The 19,705-nt window shown below is 34.9% G+C and overlaps 1 protein-coding gene across 1 annotated transcript in view; it reads right to left on the bottom strand.

Moving 5' to 3' along the window:
• WDR19 (WD repeat domain 19) overlaps positions 1–19,705 on the bottom strand; it is a 44,518-nt gene that overhangs the window by 14,288 nt on the left and 10,525 nt on the right. Inside the window, exons 8-26 of the mRNA XM_062575459.1 lie at positions 18,725–18,837; positions 17,284–17,457; positions 16,006–16,076; positions 15,103–15,275; positions 14,898–15,012; positions 14,068–14,174; positions 13,534–13,656; positions 11,607–11,756; positions 11,144–11,291; positions 10,319–10,523; positions 9,599–9,758; positions 7,277–7,387; positions 6,882–6,991; positions 5,315–5,372; positions 4,750–4,896; positions 4,560–4,642; positions 2,940–3,023; positions 1,697–1,843; positions 599–723 (exon numbers count right to left, since the gene is read on the bottom strand). Of these exons, the coding sequence (XP_062431443.1) occupies positions 599–723; positions 1,697–1,843; positions 2,940–3,023; positions 4,560–4,642; positions 4,750–4,896; positions 5,315–5,372; positions 6,882–6,991; positions 7,277–7,387; positions 9,599–9,758; positions 10,319–10,523; positions 11,144–11,291; positions 11,607–11,756; positions 13,534–13,656; positions 14,068–14,174; positions 14,898–15,012; positions 15,103–15,275; positions 16,006–16,076; positions 17,284–17,457; positions 18,725–18,837 (2,404 nt within the window). The remainder of the gene's footprint in view (positions 1–598; positions 724–1,696; positions 1,844–2,939; positions 3,024–4,559; positions 4,643–4,749; positions 4,897–5,314; positions 5,373–6,881; positions 6,992–7,276; positions 7,388–9,598; positions 9,759–10,318; positions 10,524–11,143; positions 11,292–11,606; positions 11,757–13,533; positions 13,657–14,067; positions 14,175–14,897; positions 15,013–15,102; positions 15,276–16,005; positions 16,077–17,283; positions 17,458–18,724; positions 18,838–19,705) is intronic.

Below are 19,705 nucleotides of genomic sequence, written 5' to 3'. Positions count from 1 at the left end.
TTGTTGCAAATTGACAAGCGGGCCACTGACTGACTTGATGACCTGCGGTAAAAATCAGCTTCTCAGTAAAACTTCCTTTTGCTTCTCAACTGAGACATAAGGAGGCCATGAAAGGCCTTAAAGAAGAAAGGAAAGACAAGTGATTTATATATGTAATAAAAGAGTTTGACCCATGGGAAAGGGAAAGATGGCACAAAATCAAAAAATTGCACTAATAAGATTTTCACTTTCAGAAAAACAGTACTAAATACATCAAGGTCAAAGAATGAGATTATTCAACTGACACAAGAAAAAAAGCACCTAGACAAATGATTTTACCTCTACAGATACACAGAAAGTACAGTCAAGATTTAAAAACAACCTACCGGGAGGACCCTGGGAGACACTGGAGCTGAAAGGAATGCTCATTTATGGACCACAATTAGAAACAGGATGGTGAATTGGCCAATGGTAACCAAAAATAGACAATAGATGGAAAGGGCTGGGAAACACAAAACATGCCACCTCTTGTCTTATCACTTCAAATTTATCTAAATCAACTAAGTAAAAAACCCGAGCAAAACATATTCCAAGCAAATTATTGTACTGGAATACTCACTGATGATGTCGGCGTAAATCTCCATCTTGTTGTGTTGCTGAGCTAATGTGAAAGCTTCATTATTGCACTTGGACATGACCAGGAATTGAATGGCAGAACCATAATCACCAAGCTGCAGAAAGAATCTAATCAGAATGAACAAGTTAATACCTTAGTTAAATGACATAATGAATACTCCAAATGTTTTAGAAATATAGTATATTTTATGGCTTACAGATATGATACATTTCTAAATTATTGTATATCTTCATTATTTTAAATAGGCTACTAAAATTAACTCAGTAAAAATCACATAGCATGGCAACTTTTATGACTGTCTAAATTTACTACTTCAGGCTAATATAATTTTAATCAAAAGGTTAAAAAAAAAAAAAGTATCTGCTTAGCTGTCCAAACTTTAGAGAAATCAAATCACCAGACTGAAATCTCTAGTCAATGGCCAAGTACCAGTAACCAGAGTTTGAGACTTTATCAGCCTCCCCAGATTTCGATTGGTATGTCCTCTTTCACCCTTTTTAAATTCTGGTTGCTCATCTCATAAACTAAAAGCAAAATAAAAACCGAAATACTAAGATATCACTCCTGAGAGAAGTTAATATGAAAATCATAGAATACGATATAAACATAATGGGTAATCATAGAATTGGCAAGGTTGGAAGGGACCTCTGGAGATCATCTAGTCCAACCTTCAAACGAGCAGCCAATACAGGGATTGAACTCATGACCTCGGCATTACTGGCACCACACTCTAAGCAACTGAACTAAACCTAACCCCCAGTAATACTATGCTTTGTATAGTTGCTTCTAGGACATCATTAACTTAGAAAACATAATCATGGTCTAAGAGTGGTAAAATACATTCAATATATTTAAACAGTGAAGAAAGCAAACACAATGTCTCAGATGCATCATGAGACATAAAGAATATATTCAAGGAAACACTATACATTCTACAAACTTACAAGAGATTTATTTTTATTTTAATTCCATTTATGTACTGAGTACAACTTTAGTGTCTGGCAAAAATATGAAAGAGGGAAACATGGTTAGAAGTTCTCAAAGGTTACTAACTTTTTAACCTTATAATACGACTGTTACCTGGCCACCATCTTGGCTCCATCAAGAGACTGTGTTTCCCTCACAATATTAACAGCCTTTTCAGGATTGTTAAGGTGATCCAAATATAGCCGGATCACACTGTCCCATTGTTTAGCATTCTCATAAGCTATCACAGCTTCCTTGTACCTGCAAAACAATGGTTTCACATTAGTTTTTCTAACTTTTACATAGCTCTCTACAATACGATATAAAATAAACATACTATAATTTACTTCTGAAAGGTTATCCTGTGACATCTTCTTTTCAGTTTACATATAACAGCTCTATTCTGCATTTTCTATGTTTTTTCTCTCTCCTTCATTTTCTCTTGGGATAATGAAATAATAGAAAAATGTTTACCATGATAGTATTTTTGGCTAACCTGGGGGAAAAATCTCCCTCATACTGTTCTTGGGTAGTTCATCTGTTCTATCAGCGTAACCATATCAAATTGCTTGGGAGTGAGAATACAACGTCATGCCTTGCCAATAAAATCCCAAACAGATGATAACTAGTAACTTTTTTTTTTTTTTTAAACAGTGAGACTTTTTCCCCCCCTCTTCTCAACAGCTTTCAAGAATTTCAAGAAATTTCTCTTTCTCACACTCTGGAGCTGACAAAGAAATAGTACTTTTTAGTCTCATCAATACAAACATTTAGCTTTGGTGATTCCTCATATCATTAAGGTATCATTATTCTGAAGCACATCTAACTACATGTCATGACTAGTAAAAACAGCATTTTGTGATCAAGTATAATCTATTTTTCATTTCAGTCAATAATTACACATTATTCAACACTTCGCAAGTGCAAGCTATTAAGATGTAACAATAATTTGCTTTCAGAAAGAATAATTTTCTTTTATGATTATTGCACCTTTGAATGACCTTAAAAATCACGGCTTTATAAAAAAGGAGTCTTTAGAAGGAAATTGAACTTCAATATTGTACTAAGTGGAATGCTGTAATGGGTGCAGTACCTTAAAACACCTTCTTTCATTAAAAAGATATTAATATTTAGACAGGAACAATCAACTAGAAACATCTTTAATACTAGAGGCAGGTCCTTAGATTATGTTTAAAATTTCCACACAGCACCTTAAATTTGTATATGTCAGAGTTCCTTTTCACAGTAGATATTTTCTACAAAATTTACTTTTTAAAGTCTTTTAATTTATTTTATAAATAATGCATTTCAGAAATAATGACATATTTTATAAAAATAGAGAAACACTCAAGCACACCTGCCATCTGCTTCTTTGGCCTTTGCATATTGCAGGTGAATCTTTGGAGATGAAACATGAGGAAGAAGTTCACCAACCTTTGCCCTAGAAAAAAAAACAAAAAGTAATTTAATAAATATATCTGTTTTAAATTTTTCTCTAATAAAACAGGCATATTTATAATAAGAGTGAAAAAGAAATTAAAAAAACAAGTAATTAAACATAAAGTACAAGTTTTCAGTGTGATTTAATATTTTCAAAAAGCTGTGCTTTATACATGTAAGAACAGAAAATTATATACTTGTTCAGAAACATACAGGCTTAAAGAAGAGTAGCTTCTTTTTTTTTGAGCTGAAAGATGTATGAGCATTAAAAAGTGCCAGAATGAACATTTTAGCCTCCAATATTCTCCAATTCATCTACAGAAACAGCATAGTATTAAAACTGTAACTTAACAAATGAATACTTATACAGGTTCAACTGTGTTGACTCCTGTGATTGCTTAAACTTTGGCCATCGGTTGTACAGAGGACTCTAGGCACTTAGAACCAGTTTCTGTGAGGGACAACATTCCTAACAGTGGAGAGTTGAGGAACACAGAACTACATGTCAGTCCTTCCATAAATTTGAACTCAGGATCTGCACACACAACGTGATCTGCAAAAGCCAGCAAACTAACTGGAGAGCTTTTCAAGACAATGAATATTAAAGGCCAAAGAGAGGCTGATCTTAAATCTTCTATCTCTGTGCCTAGAAGACAGAGCACTGCCCAAGACATCAGGAGACTTGCATCTCCTTCTGCTTGGCTAAACAAAGTTTGTACCTTCCACCTTCCACTCATTATATGTAAGCTACTGAACCTACTGAACAAAGTGTTTTCTTTGTCCATGCTGATGAAACTGATACACTTTTATGAGAGAATAAAATTTTCACTGGAGAATGAGCTTAATGCTCCAACCTTATTTTTAAAGCATTTGTATGAAAGAAGTCTGAGTTCTGATCTTTGCTCCAAGCAGTTCTTAATAGTAAAATACATAAAATATAATCAGACAAGAATTAGGCCCTTAAGTCTCTCTGTAAACTGCACTTCTCCACTGAAAACTTGACAATGACCAAATTCTCTTAAAAAAAAAGAAAATTCACTGAGCATAATGTCAACTGTTTTGACTGCTCATGATACCAACCATCTTCATACTCAGAATCACAGCTATATATTCTATAACTGAAGACATTTAATGAACTAACAGTAACTAGACATATAAAATGTCTTCATTCAGTATATCAAAAAGCCCCTTGAAAATACAGGTCACCTTAAACATTACACAAGAAAACAGAAAAAAAAAAAAAAAAAAAGGAAGACTACCTCCCATATTCAGTATGACTATATTTAAATCTGAATAAGCTGCTGAGGATTTCGTGAATACTGCGCTTGTTTAAGCTTATGGGAGGGAACCATAACACCAACGAAACATAGTTCATGCAACATTTTTGATATACTTGATATATCAAAATATATATACTTGATATGCTTTGATATGATATACATATTTGAGATACTGACAGAATTTTTCCTTTCCAAACAGCATTACAGTAAGCCTTCAGTCTCAACAAATACATCACTTCAGTGGAACCTGTACTTACCAGTTTTTACACCGGATGTATACTGATGCTGCCTTGTCATAATATTGTCCCTTTTCATACAGCTGAGCAGCTTCTGAAAATTGCTACAATATTGGAAACCATTACAATATCACTTGTAAATTACAATGACACGTAAGCAGCCTAATGAATTCACATGTTCAGCATTAGCTTTACTAACTCTTTTGAATACCTTCATACTCTCCAGAATAGCTCCACAGTCTCTTTTTAGCAACCTGCTAGGATGTTTAATGGCCTGGTTTACCCCTCGACGGATATCTCCCACTCGAATGGACATTTGGGCTACTCCAGCAAGGCAAGCTTCATCATGTTCCTGGTACTGGCAATCAAATGAAAAGCAGTAATTATACCTTGCGTATAAGAAATAGCTTGCAAAAGCCATCATAACCAAGCACTGAAACAAGTTAACAAAAAAATAAAATGGACTTGTTTGTCCATTGTCTAAAAATTCTGGTCTAACTGCAGCCACTATTCAAAATTATATTATGAAGTTGCTCAAACTATAAACACTTAATTTGAATTATGTCATGTTAACACAATGGCAATGCTGCTTTATAGCTAGAAAAAGTATCATTCTGTACATTAAAAATAAGTGCATTTAAGACTACTATCCCAAAAGTAATAGTCATACAGATTTACAGTCAAATAAAAAAACCTGAATTTAAGTAAACCTGAAACAAGATAACTCTATGTGCAGGATGAGTGTGCATCTGTTATTATCACTAAAAAGGCATTACCTTATTGTCTCCAGTGATTCCCTTTTCATAATGTGCCAAAGCATTCACATAATCACCCCTAAAAGAAAATCATACATTATATAGAAGAATATTTTTAATAGGAAGAGATAGTTATTGTATCTCTTGTTCTTTCAGACAGATTATGCTTATATCTGTCTTGCTTTAGCCATAAACACTCCATCCAAGGATCTGATGCAAAAATAAGACAGGCAGTTACATAGTACATTAGGGCATTTTCCATGCACTTTATCAACCTATTAGTAAAAGGGACAGTCCATCTCTCTTCAGTTCCTTTATACTGAGACCAGTAAAAAAAAAAAAAAAAACCCTGAAAGACAAGCAAAGAGCCTATCTATGTGCATAATAGATAAAAGAGATCTTACCAATGTGTATAAGAACCTGAAGGGAGCGTGTCAAGGGGATGGGGACAAACTCTTTTCAGTTGTCCCATGCGTAAGGACAAGAGGCAATGGGCAGAAACTGAAGCACAGAAGTTCTGCCTGTACGTGAGGGGGAATTTCTTCACTGGGAGAGTGACAGAGCACTGGACCAGGTTGCCCAGAGAGGTTGTGGAGTCTCCTTCTCTGGAGATACTCAAGGCCTGCCTGGATGCAACCTTGTCTAACATGCTCTAGGCGACCCTGCGTGGGCAGGGGGCTTGGACTAGATGATCTCCAGGGGTCCCTTCCAACCTTATCGATTCTATGATAATACCTATGTGCACAAATCTATGTACACAGTACTCCTCAGTAATTTCATCTCTACTTCCACATCTTTTGCTGGAAAATAAACCAACCTTCTAATGCAATTAATGAGTTTTGCAATATAAAAATGAAGTCTTTTTCTTTTCTTAAGTAAATTCAGAACTCAAGTTACAGATGATCACCTTGCATCAATTGCCTCAACTCCCTCCCTTCTGCAACCAACAACTGTCTTCCCTCAGTGCTAGGGCAACTGGTGAGACATGGAAGGAGTTACCCAAAATCTCTGTTAATGTATAGAATTTTCCTCTTGGTTTAGATGGTAAACAGGATAGGTTTCCTCTCTGCAAAATTAGCTATAAAGTAGCCTTTAAAATCATGGCAAATGGTGAATATTTTCTTGCTTTCAAGTACTGGCAGCCTCGAAATCTGACACTCCTCTAACTAAACTATGAAGAAAATGAAGGCTCGTGGGTGTCATGGAAAAGATAGGAAAAAGTTTTAAATGCAAGGCTTTCTTCCAGTGGAAAAAATGTTAAGTGGCATTAATTTCTTCTGTTTTCCAAACAAACACTTGCCTGCAACAAAACATTTATTTAGCAGATTGTATAATTATATCACAGACCCATCATTTAAAAAAACACAGATACACCTGAATTAATCAAGTGTAACTATTATTTGCTAATGTATTTCTCTATCATGAAAGTATTCATACAAAACTACTCTTCCTGGTAGTATAACTGCAAGACCTCACAGAACTCATTCTCAGCAATGCAATCGGATAAGCTATCTCAATTCTATGTTTTCTTAATTAGCGTGAGCATTAGTTTCACAATCTTATACTGCAGCCTTACAGAGGAACTTACGTGAATTCAAGCTGCATTGCGTATTCCTTTGATATGAACGGGATTTGGTCTGGGGCCAAACGCTTAGCCAGCTGAAGTGCACTATCCCAGTGCTGCAAGTCTCTTCGCATCTATTAATAAAGAACAGTACCATTTTCTGATCCAAGTATCAAATTATAATATGAATTTTACATTATTCTAAATATAATTAGAAAGCTAGTATTCTAGAAGGATTCAGGCAATCTGAGAGATATATTCATCCTAAAAGAAATGTTCTCATTCACAGAATGGCAAGAACAAAACCACCAAAGAGCAGAATTACCAGAAATTAATTGATAATCCAGCATTGAGATGCAGAAAAAGACAGCAAAAAAAAAAAAAAAAAAAAAAAAAAGCTAGACATCTTAAATGAATACCTCAAGTGCTGCAATAGGACAGGTGGATGCAAGATATAAATCCTGAGCCAGATTGAAATCACTAGTAAACATGGCAAGATGTCCTGCTAAAAGGTTGTGGTCTTCTATTCCCTGTGAAAAGACGTAAGAGGCACTAAGGTAGTTCAAACAAACAAAAAAAAAATGTTGCCAGTAATGTAGTCTGGTATGCAGAGTAAAACAAAACCCTGCAAATCAAAAGTATGCATATTATATTCTACAAATGATAAAATAAACTCACTTTCAAAGCTATTACCACTACGACTGTCTAAAATCTAAGTAATTTGCAGAACAATATTCTTAAAGTACTATTTCATGTACATTTTTGGATGTATTATTACATCTGTTTTTTAAAAAATGTAATGCTAAACATTTAATCTTAAATATTTTCTCAAAAGTTACAAAGAAAAAAGAGGCTCCAAATGAGAGACCAATATCTGTGGTATCAAAAGATTGTTCACCTAGAACTGATCTGTCACGAAATGACCTCTTTGGATGGGGGAAGCATCTCAGACAGCTCACAAGGGTGTATCTGCTTCCTAAAACATGCTGCCATTCACGCTGTGTCTAGGTAGTAGGGCAATAGAACATGGACACAAAGTACCATCCCAAAAAGGCCATAATCATGAAAAATCTGAGAATATAGATCAGGGCTTCAATATCCCATTGGGCCTGGAGAATTATTGCTTCAGTTGCAACAATGACTTCTCTGTTTTATCTCCCTGACATAAAGTATCTTCATCCTCTGATGAGCTTATTTCTGGAGAGAAGGGCCATCTTCATTCTTGGCAAGCTACAGAAGTAAATGCAGTATGGAAGGGTTCCTGGTGTCAAAGATGACACAGCAAGGAGTACAGCAGCAGATAGATTTTTTTCCTCCAAGCCATGATGACAGTGATACTCCATGCTAACTCTGAAAACTTGAAGGCATCAAAAACAGGAAGAAGGTGTAGTAGGCAACCTTATTCAGCAGGTGTAGGAATGAAGACTGTCAGAGCACTGCCAATAAACCTCAAAGGTCTTCAAGTCTAACTGTTGTCAAAAGTGAAGATGACACAGACTTGCTATACTTTGCCTTCACTTTTACAAGGTGAACTAGTACTGGAAATAACTTAGTCAATGTCAATGGATAAGCTTCAATCATCAGACAAATCTTCCCAATGATGTTGAAAGTTTTTGACTTTACTAGGTACAAGTGGAAAAAGTGAAGGAGGCATGAATCTATTTAGGAGAAGGATTGCTGATCAATTTGGCCATGGGAGCTTTCACAAGTTCCAAAGCTAGAAGGGTTGAGTAGCCCAACTTAGAAATCATCATCATCATCAAAGCTTCAGATTCCTAGAACTAAGACTTTCATGGCCCTTTCAAGTAAAGAACCCTGCAACTTCAACTCAATTTCCCTCTCAATCTTCTCTCATTCAAGGTTTAAAAAAGCCAGCAGACAGAGCACACTCTGAGCAGTACAGATACATGGACTGCAAGAGTACTTACACAAACATGAAAAGTAAATTTCAGTCATCAAGCAGCTACATAAACTCATCCAGAATGATGAATGAACAAGTCAAAATATGCTGCATACCTGAAAGAAACTGCAGCAGCTGCCTTGAGAGTACCCTTGAAAGCAACTGTAATAGTGAGCCTCATGCCTACATACTGCTTGCTGACTGGACAGCACCTTTTAGAGGTATTGCAGAATCCCAGAATAGTGAAGCTGGAAGGAATCTCTGGAGATCATCTAGTCCAACCCCTCCCTGCTCAAAACAGGGCCAATTAGAGTGGGCTGTTTGAGCTACTCTAAACATTACCTGTATTTTATCAAAACTAGAACTCAAGCCTTGGCATCTAAATTCAGCCAGCAATAACCTTCCCTTAACCACCTAACTGAGGAAGTATCAAAACCTCATCAAGCATTTTTCTAGTTGGTGTAAAAATTCTCTAGATGTCCATATTTAGCACTGGGCATCCTCAAAAGCACCTCAATCTGAGCATTTACTAACTTTATTTCACAATCACTGACTAGCAAGTGATAATTATTATTGAGGAAGTAGAAAAATGGGTCTAAAGTTAGTTCCTGCACTCCAGGAGAGTACTGAAACCACTTTGAGAGAAAACCAAGCAAGAATTGTGCAGGTTGGACACCTTCTCCTCTGTAATTATTAACTCCTTTGAAAATAATTTACCTTCAAATTAAAAACAAACAAATGAAGAAAACCCCCACAATAATAAGAATTCAGCAATTCTTTAAGAAGAATTAAACCATAGTATTTCCTATTTAGAAGAAACTTTGGTACTTTTATATTTTACCTTTATTTGCTCTAGTGACATCACCATCCCAGCATTACCAAATGTTCGATAAACACGTATTGCAAAGTCTACCTCCATGTGATGTAAGCAAGCTCTGGCCAGCTCATTCCAACCAGACTGGTCATTCAGAAGTTTGCACACCTCCCAAGCATCAGAAAACCTACATAATGTAAAAACAAAACTAAACAAAACAAACATTGCTTGCCCCCAATATACTCCTCCTCAACGCATTTTCTTCCTAATCCTAGGGTAGGGAAAACTTAAGAATCATTGTTTTCTAAGCCATGAAGAGATAGACACATCAGGAAGAAAGGAGAAATAAAAACGCATAACTTACAGTGCTTTTTCAGCTGCTTCTACCACTCTTGTTCAGGAAACCATCTGCTTTCCCTACTCTAGATTTCTTTTCATTTTACTTATTTTGCTTTGTTTCACTGCAGTGGAAAGGCAGTGGGCAAGATGTGCCTTCAATCAGTTTTGAAAGAGCCACTGTCATAAAACTTAGAATAATTTTTTTAAAAAAAAAGTTGTTTTAGCTTTTACTTGACAGTGGAAAAACAAATGAACTAGCACTGGGTCACTTTCTTTGTCTGAAAGCTACAGGGACTGATGGATCAATCTAATTTATCAATATTCAGCATGACATTTTTAGATCACCAGGATATGCTGTATTGCACAGAAGAAAACAATTTACATAATATAATTAAAAAGCAGATGTACCTTTTCAACATTAAAGTCTGAGTAAGCATTTGTGTCAACTCATTACGTCCGAAGTCTTTCAAATTGCCAAGGAAACTGTGAGTACTAAGATAGATATTGTTTGTTTTCCCACTCTGAGTCTGACAAGTTATTTCTCCATTATACAACAGCAAAGGTTTATGGGAAAAGGGGACTTCTGTGCCTCCTGCCAAAATAATCTTGGATCCTAGATTCAAAGATTAGGGTGAAAAGACGACATTATTAAAGAAAAAACAACCCTACTTGGCAAATATTTAATAAACAGTCACAAGCGAAATAATGTAGACTTGCTGGCCATTAATTTAAGGGCTCGAATTTTGAGTCACCACATACTGTTATATGTATATATTTTTTAAAGTAGTAACCGCCCCCAACATAAATCTAAATTATTATGATTATTTTCAAAATGTTTGTAGATTAATTTGTCAATGTTTTTCTGTCATGAACATGGAAATTGCTATGATTAAAATTCTGGTTAACAGTATAAGTGAATAAGTGTTGTCATCTTGATCCTAGTATTTCCTCATGAACACTTCAACATACAATTAAAGCACAACATGTAGCTTTGAGATCAAATATTATAATAGCAAGAAACTTGTGGAGTTAAGGCTGAGATGCCTTGCTGGAGCTTTACAGAGAAACATATACAGAAACTATTTCTCTATTAATCAGTTATACTTCAAAGCTTTTGCAACACTACTTATTTTCATATGGAATTATGAAAATTTTTAATACAAATGCAAAAACAGAACATGTTTTGCTTTCTTAACTAAATAGCAAATATGATTTTTCAAGTATTTATGGTACCTTGAATGGCATCTTTATGAAAGACATAAGTGTACACTTTATCATCATCATAAGCTGCAAAAACACCCTTATCCATTGGCCAGTTTTCCCATAGGATTCCTTTAATAGTTGGTGAAAAATTTGGAATCTCATATATTCTATCATTAACCTACAAATAATGCAAAAGTAAAATTACTACGATATAAAAAGGTATAGGGACAAACAGTGCAACTGAAAAGCTAACATATTAGTATTTGAATACATGAACAGATTAATCTCTGAGAATTACTGCTCAGAAATTTAATATTATGAAATTGCTATGACCTAACATGACTTTATTTCCTTACATTATCATTAGGCCTCCTTAGCAATTTCTTCTTTCAGTATACATGTTTAAGCGACAAGTTTTTCAATTCTCTATTAAAAGCATTATGTGGTTAAAAATACCTGTTTGTAATACCATAAGAATCCCAAACTAACTTACTGGACAACAGATGAAGCCATCACTTTTGTCATCTATGAAAACCAATTTGGTTCCATTAGGATCTGGAAAAACTTTTCTCACACTGACAGGATGTCGATATTCATTCACATACTGCCAGTCTTCAATGTAGAAATAATGAATGACTCCAGTCTAATGAGAAATAACAGAAAAGTTATAACAGAAATAACATTAACAAATAAGTATCAAGCAGATAACTAATTAGTTGTAGTTTCTTCTATCTTAAGAGTGCTGAGCATGAAGAGTGTTTAAAGAAAAATATTTTCAGGGTTTTTTTTGGCTTCTTTCCTCATTGTCAGCTGGTCTTGGCAGGACATGAAAACAAGAGGAAGTGGTGTGTGTGGGAGGAGTCGTTTTTTTTTTGCTTAGTTTTTTGTTTTTTTAAAGACAACCTCACTTCCTGCCCTCTCCACTAGAAAGACAAGAATATCTCTTAATCCACTGTAGCAGAAGAGAGTAATAGACTTTTTTATTTCTTACTTCTGTGCTTAGCACAAGTTGTCACTGTCTCTACGTATGATCACAAAAACCAGAAACAGACTGAAGACCCAAAAGTCCAAATACATCCAAGTAAGCTTTAGGCACCCTAAGTTAAGAGCACAGTTAAACACTAAAACTCTTAATATCTTCTGCCAAGATCTGAATTACCTGCTGGAAGTGCCTCTTTCTCCACAGATACACAGGAAATTATGCCAAACTAAGTGTCAGAATTACAAACTTCAAGTAAGGTGGGTGAACCTGAGATGAAACTTTCAGGTGCTATTACATGACTGTTTTTCAAGCAAAATGTAACCATGAGAGAATTTCAGAGAAGGAAGGAGAGGACTAGTCACTTTTCTTGCAGTGCTTTGTGTAGAAAAGCTGTATTTCCCATGTCATTCTATAACTAGGAAGAATATTTGCTTCTTTCACAAGAGAAGCTTAACTTTCAAGTAGAGCGCAAAAATCTGCCTCCAATGAAGAACAATACACTCTTAAGTACAGATGTACCTACTTCACAGTAAAAAGGTGATCAACTGATTTGTGATAATGCTATTTTTAAACTGGTTTTGTACAAAGAACAACACTGAAAGTAAATGAAGGCTTTTGAAGTCAATTATAAAACTTGCATACACCAAATTTATCAACTGTGAATTTAGTATTTTAAATTTATCAGTACCAATTTAGGTAAAAAGGCAAAAGAGGAGGTAGAGAAGCCTTAAAATACTGCAAAACCACTAGTGTTATTAAACCGGTGATAACATCAGATATGGCAATTCTACTTTTCCTCTGTAAGGTCAATACATCACCCTGTGTCACAAAGAGCCAATACTACAGTGATAAATTACCCTGTAAACCCAGTGCAAGGAAACATAAAAAAAAGAAGAAAAAAGAAACTACACTTACACATAGGAAAATCCCCTGAAGAATCCACAAAAATGCTCATATCCTTATTCAGTGTCCTCCTAATTCCCGTCTTTGTGGCTTCAACAAGTCAAGACCTCCATTCAACCTTTAACACTTGCCTACCTCATTACCTTTTCATCCCCATCTATCACATCATCACTTTAACATATTTTCAAGGCAAGTGCTATCCTTTTTCTCTCTCATCTGGAAAACATTTTGATTGCTAAACCTCTCACTAGTGCAATATAATTGCATTGCTATTAAGATCTGTGTTCTGCAACAAGCATTAGTAAAAGCCAGATTTAATCTTCTTGCTAATGCATCTCATATAAACGCAATAGTCAAGGAAGCTGGATGCAATTTTGTCTGTGTTTGCATAACATTCTTGCGCAGAAAATAATCCACACTAAATTTCTCAGAATCACAAATTTTATGCTAATAATATAATGAATAACAATCCAAGCAATTCAGATAAAGACATATTCCATCTAAAAAGATCATTAAAAATGGAAATAATACTCACATCTGTACCATATATGAGGAAATCGCCAGTTAAAGCATGGCACAAAATTCGACATTTATCATCATCTGCTGGGAAGAGTCGAGTCTCTCGTTCCTCCTGAGCATCCAAACATTCACTTTCTATCTAAATATAAAGATGAGAATGAACTGGAAAACTCCATTATTAAAATGAGATATCAGAATTTTGCCTGTATCAAGCTGTAAGAAAATGAGATGAGAACCACCTTACATGTGCATCACTTAAAATCCCACTATCAGCTTCTGCCAAGTTCTCACAGAAACATTTAAAATAAAACTTGTTAAACAGTTCACAAGAAAACACTTTCTCCTCCTCTGTTCCAGACTCAGATTATATTTCTAAAATCTTCAAAAATTCAGTTTTATATCTTACTAGGTAGCAAAAAATGTCTACAGATTTTTTTTATTTTTATCTCCATTATTTGAAGAGCACTCCACTTTCTTTTTTTCAATTTCTGTAACTAATTCAGCTTAGGCAGATTCAATTAATCCAGTGCTCAAAACCAAGCATCCTTACCATATGCAACTGGACTTTACCCTCAAAGAGGGCGGCAGCATAATCAGAATTAAGATGTATACTTGCTACTGTCCCCAGGTACTCCACATCTTTGAGCTTTTTTACACCTACAGAGTTTAAAGAGAAAAGAAAAGGTATAAATATGTTGTATAGGTCTTCATTTATCATAATCTGAATTTGCAGTTGAGTAACTAGATGTGAAGAACTCACAATTGAACAGAGAGGGGGACAAGTCGCATGTAAAGAGGCTTTCTTGATAGCAATCAGACAACTGATTAGAAAGTACAACAGAAACTCTTCCTATGCAGCTGTGACTAGTGTTCTTATAGCAATGATTAATCTATTTTATTGAAAAAGATGCTGGTTAGAAAGGCATCCACTACCTAATATCTGAATACCACATAAGTGATTTTACCTTACCCCTTGCAAAGTACGTGGACATCTGTGGAACTAAGAATTTAATCTTATTGATGGTGTAGTCCTTAGCTACTCTGCCACAGTAAGTATTTAAAGACATGGTCAAATAATTTCTCAAAAGCCAAGAAGTCCTTCATTGGTTAACGTGATTTGATAAAAACCTCAAGGACATATTCTACACCTCATTACTAATATCTTGAACTTGAAGTTTTGTTTTAAATTATTTACAATGCCTTTTCATAACTGCTTCAGCCTGTGAAAATCTTGGTCCAGTCCTAATAGGACGATATGGCAATTCAAGCTGTTATTGTACAACATAAAATGTTCAAAGCTGCTAAACGCAATATTAATATCATAAAATAAGACACACAGTGATGTAGCAGTTTAAAATGAGAGATTTAAATTATGCTTACTTTTCTCTCCAAGTGCATAAAACCAAGCTCGATTGTTCATTCCTACGGCCAAATGATAAACACCAATAGCAACAAAACTGGGCTCTACTTCAACAGAGACCGTGACTGGTAGCTCCTGTAAGAAAAATCCTATCAATTTTAATGCACTACTATTACTTGTTTTACTTATAGCTAAATGAAGATTAAAAGGAACAGATTATCATACTCTTTCCACATGATTGGCTACAGTAACTTCAAGAAGAGAAGTGAGGTATGCAATCCGTGTACTGCAAGCATCTCCGAGGACTGGAAGCTTTGTCAAGAAAACATGGAGTGATCCTCTTCTTGTAGATACTGCCAACAACTGTCCATCATCTGTCCAAGCCAGCTGATCTACACCTAAAACATTTAAAAGCTTTTGCAAAAATTCCTTTCTTTGATTACTGAAACCAGGAATAATCTTTTTTGCTTTAAAATATGAGAACAGCAGGAATTCACAAGCTGTAATATATATATTCAGGTATTCACACCTAACTAGTTAATCATCATTTTGAAATTAACTGTTACCTCTGAAACCAAAACTATAACTTACTAATTTAGCAGTTGTCTAAGAGTGAAGAGTTGACAATAACTGAAATAATTATAGATATTAAAACAGGAGATATAAACAATTACAACTCATTACCCCAAAATAGTATCACAATATTGTTCTGGAAGCCACAGGCACGAACCCTATGTATCACGATGAGAACAGATTAAGTACTATCCCTTAGCAAAACAGACACAAAAAAGCACAAAAAATTCCACCCACTTGAAAAAACATGGAAAAAAGCAGAAACCAGTTAAGTATATTATCTTAGTAACCAATCAAATATTCTGAGTGCTGTATTTCTTCATACTTTGTACAGATAAAAAAAGCTTGTTAAAAGTAACTGTTCTCCCACCTTGCTGTGGGTCACCTCGTAATGCCTATGGGTTGGGAAAGAAGGAATTTATGATAAAATCTATATTTACACAGTTTTTCAACAACAGTATTTTCAGGTACTTCACTTGCTTAAACCAAATGACTCAAAATTCTGTTTTCCCTAATTTGCAAAAATGTCTATCCTTATGGAGATTATTAACATACCTTTATTTTCATCATCCAAGTTTATTATAGCATACATTTCTCTCAGGTCTGACAGATCATGGATTTTAATGCTAAAACCAAAACAAATAGTCATTCTCAATAAAATAAATCTCAGTCATCATGAACTGGAAAAAAAAACAACCCAATCAAGACAGACTAATGAAGCAACACATTACAGCAGGAATGTAAAATGGTTTCCAATTCCTAAGGAGCAACATACACACCCACTGATTGTTATCCATCATTCTAAATACATTATCACTAAAAAGTACAAGAATCTTTCACAGAACTTAATTTAAGGAAAAGGCAGGACTCTTCCAATTCCAAAGGCCTGAGGCAACGTATAGTAATATTCTCTTCAATACCTAATAATAATACTATTCTTCTCTTTTTTAGCTGTTATGATACAGGTTGGGTTACATAGACAACTCTGAGGGACTAACACTACCTGAAGCATGAACCAAAAAAACTAGCTTACAATCTGCTTTGCATAAAAATGGACAGATTGAGATATTTCTCATGCTGCTGTATTACTCAATAAATGCTAAAGAATCTGCTTAAATAATATTGATGGGTAACTGAAGAGCTTGAAGCTGTACCACGTTTTGTTTGTAAGTATACCACTCTCAATGAGAAAGTGTCACACAAAAGTGGTCTGCTAAGGTCACACACACACACACAGAACTGAGGACAGACAGAATGATCTGACTCCAACCATCACTCAGCTCCTTCCTTACCAAAGAATTTAGATATCAGAGGAAATAGCAGAGGAGCTATAGGACTTATATTCTACACTATACTATATAGTATACTATACTACAAACAACATATTTTGAAAGCACTCTGGTTTCTGTAATTATTTCTTCCGTAATGGCTTAGCAATTTATATTTTTCACTAAATCATAAGGAGGATATTAGCGTTTTTAACATACTCTGTATAGCTTTAAATGAATAGTTCTCTTACTGCTAAGAAGATGCCTATGTCCAATTTGCAGATCATGCTAAAGTCTGACACTTTTGCAGTACTAACTCATGCAAAAATAAAGTATCGAAAGAAATCATCTATAAATATTACAGTTTAATTTTAACACATTACAATTCAGAAATCTGGGGCAAAATTAGCTTTTTCTAACTTTAGGTAGAGAGGGATTCCAGAAAGCAATTCATCTCATATCACTTTAATGATTTCTATCGGAGCTTTGAAGTCTAGTTTTAATGCTGACCAGCTAAAGTTACATAAGATGAATACCATTCTTTATTTATAAAACTGTCACTCACCAATTATCTCCACAAGATGCAGCTTTGTTTAATGATTGTGATATAGCAATGCTGCTTAGATTATCCTTATGATTATGAGCTTGAAAGATTTCTTGACCTATCTCACGAATATGTGTAGAAATAACTACAAAACACCCTCGTGAGAAACCAATCATAATGTAGCCATCACCATACCTGTTGCAACAACAACAAAAAAGCAATTCAGAAAAGAGATCTAAATAAAATGTTTTTTTCTCAGACTATCGCAGTAACTGCCAATGACTCCCTTCTCTAATGGGAAAGATAATCAAATTATAGGAATGTATATATACAATATAGTACAATACAGTATAATAAAGATTAGGGGAAAAACAACCAACAAATGTGAGTTTGCCATACAAGGCTTTCCAACCTGATGTTCTCTCATAAGTCTTCCTTGCTCTCTTTTCGAGATTCTATAATGCCACTCTGCTTTCATCAAGGAAAATACATGGTAGCAATGCTAGGAGAAAGACTTCTGATATTTTTAGAATAAGCATACCAAAAGATGAAAACTTCTATTTCAAGGTTCTGGCTGATTTGGTCTTATCAAAGCTATGTGAAAAAATAATGGCAGACATGCTGCCCTTAAGGCATTTCTGTGCAAACACAGTGAAATTACCAAATCTACAACTATATTTGTGATTAGATAGTTTCTTTACTTTTCAGAAAGTCAAGTAGAAATAAAGAGGTAAGATAGAAATAGTAGCACGCTGTAAAGATGAATTCAAACAGATATCTCATCTACATAGTTAAAAAAAAAAAAATCACTGCAGGAAAAACAGTCCAGGTATTGCTAGCTATGTGGCCCTAAGTTAATAAACATACAGCTACAGGTTTTGTTACAGAGTTTCAGCATGAGGGATGAATATCAACTTCCTGTTGACTGAACAGGCATTAAAGGACACAATTCAAAGACAGAGAAACAAACAACTACTTTTCAGGTACATCTGGAACATGTAGTTTGGGATTTCTTCAAAGGAAATTATCAATTGGATTATGTTGTAGGGAGGCTAAGAGAACTTCACACAGCTTTGTAAACTAACAAACTACCCAAAAAAATCCACCTCACTCTTTCAGTTACTTTTTTCATCAATTTCTCATCCAAAAAAACCTACTCCGTAAAGCCTTCGATTTTACCTACTGCCAGGATAGCAACAGTATTATTGTTATAAGCCTGAGTACACCAACATCAGTTACATTTTGACAATACTGCTTTTTTTAGCCATTGTATTGTTAAGTAAAGCAACTACAAAATGTAGACTCCTTTGTGCTTGGAAAAAAATTATTTAAAAGGCTGCAGTATAGCCAAGAAAATTCCACTATGAGCAAGGCATTCTTTTATTTCTAGCATTTATCAGAACTACTGGGAAAACTTTCAGCTTGTTAACATTAGAATGTTGCATAAGAAAGTTCTGCTCACCATCTGTATGTTACAATATTGCCATATGGCTGCTGAAATTTCAGATCAATTGGGTTATCAGGATCATTCAAATTAAAAAGAAAGAGAGTCTTCTTGCCGACCACAACACTTACCTGCCAATGAATGAAAAGGAAAAATAAACTCAGTAAGAACAGTATCATTTTAAAATAAGACCCTATAAAATCACCTAAAAGATGAGATTTAGCATTTTCAATAATTCTTAAGAATCACATGGATTTGAATTCTGGATCTTTCTCAACAGTGGAAGGGAGTTTCAGGATACTCTCCTCATAAGCCAGCAGTTCACAGATCTAAGTGCAAGCCCAGTAGAACACAGATTTTAAATTCAGCGCTTTCCCCCATGGAAGCATCAAGTTTGCCACCATTTTCTCTGAAGAAAAGACAACAGACCATACGGAGTTATCCTGTAAGCTGTAAACTGGACTATGCTTACTTGAACTATGATACATTTTTTGATCCACAGAACTTCTCCTGTAAGATGGAAGGGAACACTACCACAATATTGATACCTCAAGTAACTTGCTCCCACTATGTAGATATGAAGGCAATTCTAAAAGAAGAAACAGCCATTTCAGTATGTATTAAATATGCAATATTTATGGCTGGTGATCAGTCTAGGTGAGTGCATTCTATTTGAGGAAATCCATAGACAAGTTGGACTTCAGAGTGGAAGAAAGGTTCAGCTTTGGGGTTTTTTTTTTTTGTATTCATTTTGTTACCAAAACGTGTAGTATTGTAAGGCAAAAGTAAAACGCTCAGAAAAAGCACAGAGAAGGAACTTGTTTTGTCTTTGTCAAAAATATTTGAAGGGTTTTATACTACCTTTTGTTCCCACCCTCCATCTCAGATCCTGCATTTTCAAAATGTCTGTTAACTAAAATTTCCCTGGAAAGTAGAAAACATTTCACTCCATACAGATAGGCAAAAACCAGATCTTTGTCAATGTGATATGGAGGAATT

The sequence above is a fragment of the Rhea pennata genome, chromosome 4 (genome assembly GCF_028389875.1).
Source record: "Rhea pennata isolate bPtePen1 chromosome 4, bPtePen1.pri, whole genome shotgun sequence".
Taxonomy (NCBI): domain Eukaryota; kingdom Metazoa; phylum Chordata; class Aves; order Rheiformes; family Rheidae; genus Rhea; species Rhea pennata.
The sequence above is the reverse complement of the archived record's forward strand: the minus strand, read 5'-3'. Positions and strand labels throughout refer to the sequence as shown.